The sequence below is a fragment of the Rhinichthys klamathensis genome, unplaced genomic scaffold (genome assembly GCF_029890125.1).
Source record: "Rhinichthys klamathensis goyatoka isolate OS25496 unplaced genomic scaffold, OSU_Roscu_1.1 h1tg000240l_1, whole genome shotgun sequence".
Classification (NCBI taxonomy): Eukaryota; Metazoa; Chordata; class Actinopteri; order Cypriniformes; family Leuciscidae; genus Rhinichthys; species Rhinichthys klamathensis.
Window position 1 is genome coordinate 2235252 of NW_026606762.1, and position 14595 is coordinate 2249846.

At 40.5% G+C, this 14595-nt stretch overlaps 1 protein-coding gene across 1 annotated transcript in view; it reads right to left on the reverse strand.

Moving 5' to 3' along the window:
* Nucleotides 1-383: 383 nt before the first annotated feature.
* The window catches only part of usp47 (ubiquitin specific peptidase 47), a 35902-nt gene continuing 21690 nt past the window's right edge, over nucleotides 384-14595 (reverse strand). Inside the window, exons 12-29 of the mRNA XM_056265722.1 lie at nucleotides 14085-14243; nucleotides 13873-14004; nucleotides 12040-12116; nucleotides 11883-11938; nucleotides 11653-11765; nucleotides 9916-10020; nucleotides 9556-9763; nucleotides 9265-9380; nucleotides 8448-8567; nucleotides 6882-7659; nucleotides 5485-5660; nucleotides 5252-5332; nucleotides 5027-5142; nucleotides 4220-4338; nucleotides 3876-4006; nucleotides 3737-3784; nucleotides 3525-3655; nucleotides 384-1240 (exon numbers count right to left, since the gene is read on the reverse strand). Coding sequence (XP_056121697.1) covers nucleotides 1066-1240; nucleotides 3525-3655; nucleotides 3737-3784; nucleotides 3876-4006; nucleotides 4220-4338; nucleotides 5027-5142; nucleotides 5252-5332; nucleotides 5485-5660; nucleotides 6882-7659; nucleotides 8448-8567; nucleotides 9265-9380; nucleotides 9556-9763; nucleotides 9916-10020; nucleotides 11653-11765; nucleotides 11883-11938; nucleotides 12040-12116; nucleotides 13873-14004; nucleotides 14085-14243 — 2841 coding nt within the window. The 3' untranslated portion in view covers nucleotides 384-1065. The remainder of the gene's footprint in view (nucleotides 1241-3524; nucleotides 3656-3736; nucleotides 3785-3875; nucleotides 4007-4219; nucleotides 4339-5026; nucleotides 5143-5251; nucleotides 5333-5484; nucleotides 5661-6881; nucleotides 7660-8447; nucleotides 8568-9264; nucleotides 9381-9555; nucleotides 9764-9915; nucleotides 10021-11652; nucleotides 11766-11882; nucleotides 11939-12039; nucleotides 12117-13872; nucleotides 14005-14084; nucleotides 14244-14595) is intronic.

Here is a 14595-nt window from a genome sequence, read left to right on the forward strand (position 1 = left end):
CACACACACCTGAACCCACAGGCTCTGTTCACATTGTGCAGAAATAAAAACAAACAAATGAAAAAAAACACAGGACATGTCTAAATGGAAAAAGAAAAGCCGAGTACAGATCAACAAAATTAAAACACGTGCCATTAAAAGTCACTCACAAGACCTAACATCATCTTTATCAGTCTGAAGTGAAATAATTTACATGAAAAAAAGAATGAATCGGGTGAACAAAGCGCACTACTTGATTCATGTCGCCATACTCTTAAAGGCTTGCAATTCATATGTACCAGTGTCATGAGCCCCAGTAGGAAGTAGAGAGAGCAGTCAGTGGGCGGGTAAACCGCTAACCACACCCACACAAAAGGAAGCATAAACTGCAAGAATAGAACCTGTTCAGCCAGAAAAGAAGCATTTAATTTCACAACTATGTGTTAAATAAACAAAAGGAGAGATATCCCAATATTCAAGTGAGAGCATCATACCCAAAATTTCAAGTGAAAGTGTCATACAACGACTGGAGTCGATCGAAGAGCTCTTCGAAGTGGAAGATGAGCAGTGCGGGCGTTTGGAGGTGACTGGATACATTACGCACTGTGCTCGAGTGACCCGGGACGATGAGAATTTGACACGCTGGATCGCATCTCAAAATTATAGAGTGAGTGATGGACAAACAGCAAATGCAGAACGACGGGACGAAAAAAATCAATGGACGTGGCGCACCGAGAGTGCAAAATCAAGAGGGCGATAAAATCTCTCCCAAACTGCCCCCTTTCTTCTAACAAACGCACCCATCTCTGACTGTATTATTAAATCGATTTATCTGAATGATATTGAACTTGAAATAGCTTTTGCACTTCCCTTTAAACTTTACAGTACAATAAACTATGGTGCACAATAGTACTCTGAGACGCGCTATGCGTTCTGGAGCTCAAAGAAGAGAGCGTCAGCCGGACAGCACTGGTGACGTTGATTCAACGTGTGGCCCAAATGCCAGGGTGGCTGGCGAGGCAGCGCTACACTGCAGCGGGCAGGTCAGATAGAGAATAGGGAAGGATAGTCGTCCCCCCCCCCCTCTCAGTCCTGTCCTGGGTCTTTGGTGGGCCCTCCGTCCAGGTATATTTTGAGGGCCTTCTCTTTACGGGGGGAGTAGCTGACCCGGTGGCCCGTCTTCAGCAGGCGACTGCTCTCCTTCTTCATCAGTTCGTTGCGCTCCTCTTCAGACAGATCCATGAGATCCTCAGTGCTGTCCCTGTGGAGGAAGGAGCGGGACAGGGAAACGCATGAGTGACAAGGTGACCAGCAAGCAACTGGTCAATCACTGATTAAAGTCATTCATTTACTTCATTTTAGCTTTAATAACGACGTGTTAATGTTAAAGTAAAGGTAGTTTAGCAATTTTAATAACATAGCATAACAAGCCTTTAACAATCAAATCCACATTATTAAAACAATAAATATAAATAATTAAATCAAACCGATGAACAATAATATAATATACCCTGCCTAACAATCTAGCCTTTTAACAATTAAATCCACATTAAAACAATAATTAAATAGTAAATATAAATTAAAGCTGCAAGCAGCGATGAAAGGGCCCTCGCACCCGTGCCACCGCCACCCGGTGGCTTTAGGAAGACAGAGCACGGTGGGCAGTATGTAAATATAGGGGGAATATGTTAAAGTAATTTGCCCCACCCAATTCTGAAACCCACATCACATGTACATTTTCACCACTTCTGAAGTGTGTGCAAAGTTTCATTAGTTTTCGAGCATGTTTAAGCCGGAGGACTATGTCAAAGTCATTTATTTTTATCACACTTCCTGCTACCAGCAGGTGGCGCTATTACAATAATCTAATATGAGGATGGTCATGTGTTCAGGACAGGACTCTTATCACACATGTGAAGTTTGGGGCAGATCGGACATTGTATGCCTGAGTTACTGCAGGCTGTCTGTGGTTGCCTAGCAACATCGGAACTGCATCATTTACACAGAAGTTATCTGATGATGCATATTTCACCCAGAGGCTGAAATTGGATTTGCACATCTACATTTTTGTCAGGCCGCCGAGGTCACATCCTTCGACGAAAACTCTAGATCTTCGCAATTTAACGTCGCAAAGGCCTTAAGATTAGACTGACAAAATATTATGTGGATCTGATTTAATCTCTAGGAGGAGTTCGTTAAAGTACAACATCAGGAAATTACGAAAAATGCACAAAATCTAGGAGGAAGTTCAAAATAGCTCACTTCCTGTTGTGTTTAGGGCTATGCTCCAAGAGACTTTTTTGTAGGTATTGGGTCATTACATGTATGTACCAAATTTCATACCTGTACGTGAAACGTAGAGCCGGGGCAAAATCTGGGAGCAATAATTTACCGAATTTGCCCCACCCAATTTTGAAAACCATATCACACGTAAATTTTCACCACTTCTGAAGCGTGTGCAAAGTTTCATGAGTTTTTGAGCATGTTTAGGCCCTCTAAAAAGCGATTCTTTTAAGAGAAGAAGAAGAATAATAATAAACAGAGCAAAAACAATAGGGTCCTCTCACCATCGGTGCTCGGGCCCTAATAATTCAATCCAAACTATAACATAACAAACATAATATAATATACCAGCCTAACATTAACTAGCCTTTAAGAAGACCAATTAAACTAGTCTGACAACTCACTAACCAGTCTATTCTGAAAATGTGCATTTTTAAACTTCAAACTGTTTAAAAAAGATGCACATAATGTCTTAAATTGCCCCTATTCTGCCATTTTAAAGGTTCCTGGTTATGGTCTCCTACAACACAGGCATCCGAGGTAAAAAAAAACACTTTAATTTTCTCACAATATCCATTGCAGCATCACCTCTTTTCTCACAGTGTCTGAAACAGTTCGATAAATGATTCAGTTTCTCTAAACCCCCTTTCCGAGAGCTTCCTCTGCTCTGATTGGTCAGAAGGACCAAGTGTTGTGATTGGTCGACTGATTACAGCACGTATTGAATTTTGTAGTTCTTCCTCAGCACTAGTAAACAGTGATACGAACAGTTATGATGGCGCCGATTTTACCGTATCAATTTCATATTTTGGAAGTGCATCAAAGTGGATTTGCTTTTGCAGCGCAGAAAACAGCGTCTTCTCAACATGTCGACAACATGAACCACACTCTTCCAGTCTCAGATACAATTACAGTGTTTGAGGGTCAAAGTAGAAGTTGTTCGCAGACAGCCAACGAAGACCATAGGTTGGCATTAAGCAAATCTATTACAAACCTACGTAGGTTTGTGCCGGAGGTGAGACTGGAATTACTGACGACTCGTTTCAGGCAGTTCAGAATTTAATTTATTTTATTTTTTGGGAGACACTAACTCCATTTATCCATTGCACTTTGATCTTTGAAACTTTGCAGACCTTTTACATTCACAATCAGCTAAATTACACACTGCATGAACGGTAAAGCATAATAAAGCCAGTTTAAAATAGAATTTCCTTTCAAAACATAAAGAGACTAATTCCATTTATGAAAGGGAAAGGCTTTACCTGTAGAAGATCACAGCACCATCATCGCAGATGTAGAGTGGCCAGACATTGAGCGTGGAGACTTTAGGATTCCAATCTAAATCCTGATGGATCTCCAGCACTGAAATGTCACAAGGAAAAGTTCCTCGTCCCTGTAGGAGAAACAAGACACTCATATCTGAGACACTCGCATCTGAAACTCAACTAAATCTGATCCCAAAAGACTGCCGTACCTTGGCAAACTCCAAGTTTTCTAAAGGAATTCCACTCATTTCACTGAGCTGAGGAAACAAACAAAAAAATGAGATTAGCACTCAAATGACATTTGGGAATTCTAAGCATTCATCAGCAACATTTCCATATTCCACACACCTTCTCCTTGAGCTCCTCTACGCTGCTGCTCTCCAGCACCACCTCCCGAAAGGCCTCAAGCTTCATCTGGGCAGGACACCAGCGACGGGTCAGAACCGCTAGCTGAGACATGGACTTCATCCGCTCCGGCTCTGCAAGCAAGGAAATCGATGATGGACAAAATACAGTAGTCAACATTTGAAGTGGGTCAAAAAAGTGAATCAAAGTTCTCCTAAAACGAGAACGGGTATTGTTCAAAATTCATGTATAACTCTGATGAAAGGTTTTGATCCACTTCAAATGTTGACTAGTGTATACGCCATGCTGGATTAGGCTTAGAAAATGTATAACAAACATGTTTTCACCTTCAAGGACTTCCAGGAACACCTCCCAGTTACTGGAGATGTTGATGTCCTCCTCATAGACGTGATAATCCAGAAACACTGTGCCTGGGTTCTTCCAGGTCTTCTTCCTTAGTCTAAACCTGTGAGAGGCACACACATCTTGTTTGTATTCAGAGGCGTTAATCATCCTCTGCTGTGAGTCAGTGTGTTTAAAGGTCAGTTGCTGCAGTGAAGCATTGAGATGTGACACTGTAGTGCGCAGAAGGTGGATGTGCGTCCAAAACTGTTGCAGGATGAGTCAAGCCTGAGACGACAACAGTCATCTCAAGCTCAAGAAAACTGGGATTTCAGATGATTCACCATGGAAAAATTGCAGTATTTATTACAAATGATTTATCTGCGCATATAAATTCAAGTGCCTTCGTAATCTTTAATCAAAATAACTTCCCTAACGTCTTGGAACGACATCTCTTCTCTTCTCTGATGACGTGTTTACTGGAGTAAGGGCGACCAATAGCCCAACATGTTTTTGAAGCGTTGATCATTGTAGCCAATCACAGACATATATGTTGTGCGCATGAACACAATGGCCAATCAGAGGTGTTTCGGTACTTTTGACAACACTAGTCTGAGATGTCTTTATGTGGGTGCATGTAGGCTTGAAAATTTTCTTTATCTACAAAATGGGGGCCAGCAGAAAAGGTTTGTGAACCACTGGATTAGCCAATCATAAAGGATGTTTAAGTCTTAAAGGTACAGTAGAATAAATCATGAATGATTCTGGCGTAAAACATCTTGACCTGTCCAAAGTGTTTGACATGAGCTCACCTGTCTATACTGAGGTCCAGTTTGCACTGGTCTTTGAGTTGAGGCAGCAACTCCTCCTTAGACTGCCGAACAGTCATTCCCTTAGCGAACACAGTATCCAAAAGGAACTTACAGGGCTGTCGAAACAAAACAATACATGTAACATGTGAGTTCAGAATAATCGTTCCACTGTAGAATACGAAAAGTACATCCATTTCCAATTGCACAAAAACCTTTGTGTCTCACCTCTGGGTCATTAACTAGCAGCTGGTACACCTTCACCCTGTACTCTCCTTTCTTCAGTGCACGTCCCAATCGAATCGTGATCTGTTCAACAGCAGAGGAGCCGTGCATATAAATATGTACGCTGTAATTTATGTATTAAATCTAGTGGTGGCAAACGGAATTGCAAGAACAACCCAGTATGGTTGTCTTTGCATGTTAAACTGGGATTGGAGAAAGTGCAGTTACAAACTCACCTTGTTGTCATCAGAAAAAGAGGAGAGCGTCTCATTGAGCCGCACGCTCTCAAACTCCTGGTTGTTGGCATAAACCCGGAAGACCTTAAACTGAGTGGAGGGAACGCCAACGAACGGCTCGAGATTCTGTTTGAATGCAGCCAGCGTGATCCGCTTGTCAACATGGACAAGTAAACCTGAAACACACCATATTACCAACGTTAGCTTTCAACTACTTTCAATTTATTAAAGAATCCTGAAAAAATGTATCATGGTTTCCACAAAAATATCAAGCAGCACAACTGTATATTAGAATATTAGCATATTAGAATGATTTCTGATGGATCATGTGACACTGAAGACTGGAGTAATGATGCTGAAAATTCAGCTTTGATCACAGGGATAAATTACATTTTAAAATAGAAATTGTAATAAAATTATTGAAATATTCCAAATTTGCTTAAACCAGCCTAAGATGGTTTACTTGTTTAGCTGGTCTTCCGACCTGACCAACTGAACAGGCTGGTTTAATCTTATTTTTTCTTTTGTTTGACCTCTCTTTGGTTTTGCTAACATCTGGAGAAAAACATTTCAAGAAAAACTTGTACATTTCAATACAAACCATAAAGTTGTAGTTTTTAAAAAGGTTACCAGTCTACTACTGCATGATATTGGAGAAAAAAAATGACATTGAGATATTAGATTTTTCCTGCAATCTATATTGCGATATGAAACGATACCGCAATTTTCACCAGATGACCTGAATGGCTATATTTGAAAAGTATTAATCAATCTAGAAGGATCAGGGTGATTCTGTTGGGCAGTGCATCTGCATAGGAAATAAAAATATTTTAAAAAAGTTTTTTTCCTCTTAGGGATGAAGTTTTTTTTTTTTTGGGTGTAGTACTGTAAATTTATAGTATGAAAACTTTGGAAAAAGTTATCTGATTAATACTATAAAACAAAAACAAGGAATTTAATTAAACATAAAAATGTTATTTCTTTTAGTACACTATAAGATTACAATACTAATATCTTAATTTTTTTAATGTTAAACCATACGTTTTTTATTTTATTTGGCAGTTTGCACTGCACTAAAGGCATGATATGTACATTGTTATAGACATATTGAGAACTCTTCAATAAATTAAATAAATATACGGCCTGCCACTTAAGTTTGTTTTCATTGCCATACAAGCACCTATGGCTATTTTCATGGTATTTAAAAAAACAAACAAAAAGTGGTCCCTGCGGTTTAAGAGTGAAGCGCGGCACTGTGTTCACTTACAAGCCGCAGCTCATGATTGTTTTTTAGTGTCTCAGAGTGGTTTGATTCACAGTAAATGACCCAATCCGCTCTGAAAAGCACCATATCATGAGCTTAACAGAGAAAAAAAAAACAACCGGAGAAACTTTACTTTTCTGTCCTTCTCCAGATCCATCCTCCTGAGAGTATGGCTCAGTTTTGAAGTACAGGTACTGGGCGTCAGCTTTGCTCTTGCCGTTCTCGTCGTACTCGCTGTCTGTGCCCGAGTCTTCTTCCGCCGTGTCCCACGTCTCCTTCTTCCCCTCGTGTGCTTTGGAGCGGCGGCTGCTGGTGATGCTGTGCGAGTCGAGGCCGTTAGCTAGCGGAAGCGGGCCGCTGTCTGCGTTACACAGCGTGTCGCTGCTGTGGCTGGAGCTCAGGATGTCACTGTCCACAGAGCTGGTGCTGCGGTCGTTGTTGACGTCCGAGTCCGAGCGCTCCTCGGAGGGGAACTGGTTGTCCGTGTCCGAGGCGACCCGTGTGGAGTTCTCCGTCTGGGAGGGCTGTGAGACAGCGTCCAGTTCCTGTGCAGGAGACTCGATGTGCTCGAAGTCGCTGTGTTCGGAGCTCTTCTGACTGTCACTGGTGCTGGAGGTTTGCTGCTGCTGTTGTTGCTGTTGCTGTTGTAAAGAAAGGTTCTTCAGTTTCTCAGTGCTCTCTTCAAGAATGGCCTCCACTGACTTTCTGCTGCCCTTCGCCCCATCAAAAGCGTCCTCAGAGTCAGCGCTAGCTTTGGGGCAACCAGTTCTGTTGGCTAAAGAGCCTGGCGATTGCTCGGGCAGGGAGACAAACAGTCTGATCGTGTTGCCGTGGCGATCCAGGAGCTTCCACAAAACAGAGTCAGTGAAAGCCACCTGATGATCTGTTGAGTCTGAGCTCTCCACGAAAACCTGAGAATAAACGAGAGCATTTTATAGAGAAATGCTAAATGCTTAGAGTATCATGTAGTCAGTCTAGCAACATTCTAACACCAAATTCTATTGGAATTAACAGAGAGAGATAGTGAAATTTCTCATACACCTTAACCCTCTCACACGCAAGTTTAAAATATTCGAACTGACCCCCCATATTTAGAACCTGTCACTTTAATGTTTCCATGGTGACGCGTCGCAATCACAACACAGCGCTGAATGAATGATGATCTGCTTTTATGTCTTTTTTCCTTTTCTATTCTAAATATTCACAAATGTATTAGCTATAGCATTAAAACACTGATATTCCGATTGTCAAATATGTGCAAGTGGATGTGTTTTGTTGTTTAAACACCTTTATAACGATCGCGTTAGTTGAGCTGTATGCGCGATGGGCGGCGCCATGTTAGTTTGTTTCACAGTTCAGAGAATCGATCTGTTGTTTCTCACGAAATACATGAAAGTAAGTGGTCAGTGAACTGGGAGAAGAATAGGGTAAAATGTAAAGCTACTTTCACAATGTGTATCTGATATGAATAAAACGTTTCGTCTCATTATAGTGGAAAGGATTATTATTGCCGCTTCCATAGACATCAGTGTGTATTTTACAAACTCAAAATCATTGTTTTGCTAGTACTTATGTGTATTTAAATGTCTGAAACATAAAATAAACATTATGTGGTTTAAAATACTCAATAGTTGTGATATATGACAGCACTGAGTGCGTGGAACAGAGCCAATAAAAAGTGAGTGTAATGCTAGTTAACCTTGTTACTCCTGAAGAAACCCTCTGCTTTCAGAGTCTTGTTGGGCACGTAAAGGAGCCGGAGGTCATTATAGCAGCGCTCTAAGACGACACGCATCGTCTCCGCACAAAGACCCGTGGCCTGAGAACACAACGAGGAGACAACAGGTTAGATGGAAGCAGAAGTCCGTTTCAACGGTCTTTGGCACTTTCCACAAATAGAGAACAAAACAGTGCTTGAAACTCAATTATATCTGGCATATATTTTCTTTTTCTACAAAGTATCAGTGAAAGCAGAAGAATTCAAAGAATATTCAGATATTGGTGTGAAGAATTCAGATATTAGACAAATATGGCATTTTTGCAAATCTAATATTGGTCTAAAAAATACAGTTTAAAAGTCTTCCTTTGTGTGATTATGTTTAAGCAAATAAAACAATAAAATTAAGATAAATAAATATGAAAATTCAAAATAAAATATTATTTAAAGAAAAAGGTAAAAGGACTGCAGATTTTGCCTAAATTAGTTGCTTTGGCTTCGGTAATTCAAAACAAAATTAAAATAAATTCTACAATGACTTGTAATATCAATGTGTCAGAATTATCATATTGTTGTATGGTTATTTTAAGGGGGGGGGGGGGGGGGGGGGGGGGGGGGGTACTTTAACATTAGTATTATTTAGTGTTGGATAACAGTTTATCTAGCATTTCTAATCGTTCTTTTTCTCAAGAACACTGGACTTGGGACTTCATTGCTTAAAAGACAGTAATGGGCCACAAATGTGTACCCTATTCACGGAAAGTGCCCTTTATACGTGTTCAGAAATGAGATTCAGTACCTGTGCAATGAGTTGCTTAAACTCAGTAATGGTCTGGTTGAGATAAGCCCTGACACTGACTGGAGCAGCAATAGACTCACTCTTTAGATCCACCACATGGACCTTCACCATCACCTCTGCAATCAACACACAAACATTGTCAGTAGTTTACAGTGAGGAGGTTTCCGGTCAACCATGATGAGAATCAAAGTCATTATGCATTTGTGTAATTCTTTCATTGAGACCTTGATTGCGGATTTGTAGTTAAGAGTATATTGTAAATGTTCAAAAAAAAGTCAGCTCAGTAAATACCTCCAGGTTTGTATGGCTGGAACGCTTGGTCAGGTCTGCGGATCTCCAGGAGCAGGTCAAACATGTATGAAGATTTGACCCCGCCGAGCAGCAAACCCATGGGCATGTCTTCCTCACCTTCATAAGAACGTTCCAGGTATTCATGAAACTCGTCGTATTTGACCAATCGACAGCAGTCCAGTGGCACCACTCCCTCCAGGTCCATTAGCTGATCACCCACAGGACAATCAGTGATAAATTCAGAGAGACAAAGCTTGCTGGTCTGTTTTTAAGGTTAATCTATCAGGCTAAAGACCAACTTAGCCTTAGAACATCTGATACAGAGGTGAAATTTAGACAACAGTATGTAACACTACTTGCCTTGTAAGCCATTTCAGTTGCTTCTCTGAGAGTTTTGTCCTTGTGAACCTCCAGCTTATTCTCCATCATCATCAACTTCACTGGATGCATGCAGAATAGCTTGATCTAAATGGAAGACGACATAATAATAAGGTTTGGTTCTAAACACTGACTCTCTGGCAACTCAAGCAGCATCGAAAACATCAAGGAACCTCACTAAAGTGGATCGCATAAACAGAAATCATGTGAAAGTTGATTCTAATTAGGCGTTTCCCATTTTGAAATCTTATGCACCATTTTGTAGTATGTATATGTAGTACCTGCAGTTGTGTAACACTTTTTATATCGTTTCGAGTCCAACATTAGACTTGAAATGTCTATATATAGTGCTGCAGGGATGATGTATTTTTATAGGCCAAACCCCAGAAACGCTCTTCCGGTTCTATCGTCCTGAAGTCAATGGGTTTTTTGGAACGGGCTTTTGGTTAAATGCCTAAAACGAGGTATGTGGTGAACACAAGCTCAATATATTATCACGTTTTATTCTACAACAATACATACATCAGTACTACCTGATTTTTCCTTAAAGGTGCATTGCGCAACTTTTCATGTTAAAAATACCTGTTTTTCTATCCTATACATGCTTAAAGAACTGCCTGATGGGCTGAATGAGCCCTTCTCTGCGCACTGAGATTGCCTCTATACTGTACAGTAAAATATATAAGAGGGATTCGGGCTCAAATTTGAGACTGGGCGTGACGTCATGCGCGTTCACGCTCACCAGGCTATGTCTCGCAAGTTTGTGTATTCGCCGGCGCCGCCATTCTCCGCATCAGCGAAGACAACTCGTGCGTCAAAGGTAGAAGATGGATTCAAAGAGACCGGCTTGTAGTCCATTCCAAACCCCAACGCAAACTCCACGTAAAGTAAAGAAAAGAAAAATTTTGTCTAGTGCCACCAAAAGGTCCAAATTGGAGTCAGACAGGCGTCGGCGTAAGACGAGTGTCAACCTCGGGAAGGCTTTCAACAAATGGAGAGATCTCCGGTCTGCTCTTGGTCTCAAACGGGATCCTCAGTTGGCTTTTTTCTTGATAAAACGGTAAGATATAGCCCAGTCTCTAATGTTTGATACGGCCAATCTATGTATGACAACAAATGACGATGCGTAAAATGTGTAATACTTTAGCGTAAGCTAGATACATGTACAATCAGAATTGGTTTTACTACCATTGTTAGTGAACAGTTTCATAAACTAGGAATTGTGTTCGGAAGAATAGTACAACATGAAACATAAAACATATCCAATAAAAGATGCGTGTGGTCCATGAGCGTGCACAACTCTGGTTGCAGTTTCGCTTGTCGCCAGAGGGGGCGTAGTTCTGCAAAAACTCAGAGACTTGCGTTTTGCACCTTTAAGTACTTTTACTTATCTTAAAAATGGCGGTTGTTAAAAAGTGTCTAAATGGAACTACAGAGTCTTGATTGTTTTGTATCTTTAGGTTCGGTGTTAAAAATGACATTATGAAAGCTAAGCAAACCAGGGCTAAATGTATAATTTTCTTTCTTGCTCTGGACCAAACAAACCAAGAGAACCGAACTGCAAGTGTGAACACACCCTTAAATAAACTCTTTAGATAATTGTGCCAATTTTTGTTGCGCACTGCTTGGAACAGCTTTTGCATAGAGAGTGCACCAATGAAGTCTCCATGGCACGTGGTTACAGAACCGAGCACTGGTTGTGCTGTGCAGAAACTTTACCTTGCATGTGTTGCGCTCGATCTCTCTTTGCCTCTTCTCCTGCTCCTCGGACTCTTTCTCTCGTTGCACCAGTCTCTTTATGTGCTCTGGGAAGTCCTCCACTTCCAGGAATTCTGCAAACACACAGAGAGTACATTAAATTCCAGCATCTCGGAGAGGGAGCAAGATCATTGATAATATTTTTTTTTTTTTATCGAGGGTGGAAAAAATATCCATGTCGGTTCCCTTACTTGCATTTCTGGAGGGGTCTTTCAGTCTGTACATGAGCATGTATGCATTTGTAGAGCTGTTGGAGCATAAAAGCAGAAGATTTGGTCAAAATACTTTATAATGTGTTTTACGAGGGTCTTTGGCATCACAAATGTAGGACTAGGAGGCTTTACACACCTGGCAAAGGCACTGGAGTAATAGCCCCTGCTCCCTGAGGATCCGCCATATGTCTTCCGGATGTCATCCTGTGTGATCTGGAACACACACATATGAATAACACAATTTACAACCCTGTATTATTTTCTTTCTTTCTGTGAAAAACAAAGAGATGTTATGATGAGAACTCTATGAGCATGGGTCTCATTCACAAACTGTAACATTTTAATGAACAATTCATGATTCATCAATAGCTTATACACACACACATATTCACACAGTGTTGAACTAATATAGACAACTTAGAGTTTGACCAATATTGGAGTGAACTCAAACTTTGGAGATAACTCAAACATCCAAGTTCTCAGCTAAGAGAATTTCACATTTCAAGTTGACTAAACTTAAAATTGAAAGTTGATAAATTACAGCGATATAAACATCCTTTTCCTTTACAAGGGCTGTAAAGGAAAGGTTGTGCAGAAAGTCCTGATATGGAGATGGTTTGGGCATGTTTTATGCAAATTACCAACCTATAGCACGCGGTTGCTTAATTAGAATACTCCAAATTAATTAGAGGATATAAGTAAGGAATAATTGCCGACAGGCCGTTGAATTATTAGAAAAATAATGCACACCCGAGGTGGTAATGCGGTCACGACGCGAAGCGGAGTGGCCGTTACACCTCGGTGTGCATTATTTTTCTAATAATTTAACGGCCTGAAGTCAATTATTCCGCTTATACTACAGTTACCACACCTCAAAACATTGTTCAAATGATGTATTTCAAGACGTTTGTAAAGTTTTTGTCATTAAAACGCTCTTGTATGTAGGACTAATTTCTTGCGCATCTAATCCCATGCCTCCGTTGCTAATTCCAAAACGTCATTTTAGAGTTAGTAACGGAGGATTGAGCCACTGATAGCAGACTAAATGCTGGACACACTTAACGACTGGCTGAAACACTCTCTGACTGTTTCCATCGGCTGCAGCAGATTTTACACACCGACTGTGAACACAGACTGAACGCGCTGAACACGCGTTTGGGCATGATCAATCATAACAAAGTATCAAATTACATTCATAACCGCCCTTACAATAAGTGTGTCCTCGGCTTTATGCAGTTATTAATGCAGTTATTAGAGAGAGAGAGAGAGAGAGAGAGAGAGAGAGAGAGAGAGAGAGAGAGAGAGAGAGAGAGAGAGAGAGAGAGAGAGAGAGAGAAGCATGTGCGTCAATATTATTATTTATTAATTAACTCAATTCGTTTTAATTAGTTCGTTCATGTTTTTTTTTCTTCTAATATTGACAGTAGACTAGCCTAATAAATGAAACACAAAGTCCTATTAACAAGTATAGGCCTATCAATAATTATTTATTTGTTATAGCCTATTATCTGCATTAATTACGAAAACCCGTGCAGCAGGACTATCAATGTATTTGGCCTATATTCAGTTTAATTTGATTGATTATAGATAGGAGTCAGGACTATATACTTTATTTATTAAAATTAAACTGCATGTTTCCATTGATTGTGAAGTTAGACATCGAAAATGGCAGATCAAGCGCATGGGCTGCATGTTTTTTGCAATTGTATTATATTTTCCGTTATGACAGTTGACTACGCGAAGTGATATGGAACGGTAATGTGGTCAAGACCTGCCTGGAACTACTTTAGCCATGCGTTTCCCTGAAAATAATTGCACACCTTAGAACGTTCCTCAACCAATCAGATTCAAGCATTCAACGGCCCTGTAGTATAAATACAAATAATCCGGACAATTATAAGTAAATGAGACCCAAAGATTTCATTTTTGGCTGAACTATTCCCTTTTAGATTGATGCTAGCCTGCTGACCTTGCTGACGTGCTGGTCATTGAAGCTGTACCATTGGCTGTCACTGAAGGACTTGATGCAGGCGTAGTAGTGCCCACCTGCAGCACTCCCAGAATGCACCATGACCGAGAAGAGTTCAAAGGTCAAAGAGCTCTATAAAGGAGACAGAAGAGGCATGTTCAGAGTTCAGTACAGCACTTGAGCATTTGGGTTCAGAGAGGACGTGAGGTAACCTTTGGTTTGAGCACCCGCTCTGCAGTGCTGGTGTTATCCAGACAGATGCCCTCGTCCACGCCATCATCCGTGGAGAAATCGTTGCTCATCTGGTCACTGTGGCAGCTTCCTTCATTCTCCGCACCACTGTCAGTGCAGCTCTCGGTCTGAGGTGACTTCTGCAGACAAAACATTTGATTAATGCATCAAAATTATTGTTTTAAATTAGAGTTTTATTGTTGGCAAGGTACTGGGGATGTTCAGAACTCCATACTTCCAAAATCAATTAGTCTAAGGAAGCCCTGAATAATTAGGCTATTAGACGTGCATTAGGGGGCATTTACACAGAATGTGTTCAAAAACAACGGGTAGAGTGCAAAATAATGGAACATTATGCAAAAACATGTTTTTTTAAAGTTACTATTTGATCTTGACACGCAGTCTTAAAAAAACAATGCTCACAGTGTAAGATGCACAAAAAATATTTTCAAACGATGCAAGCAGTTTATATTCATTATATAGTATATATTG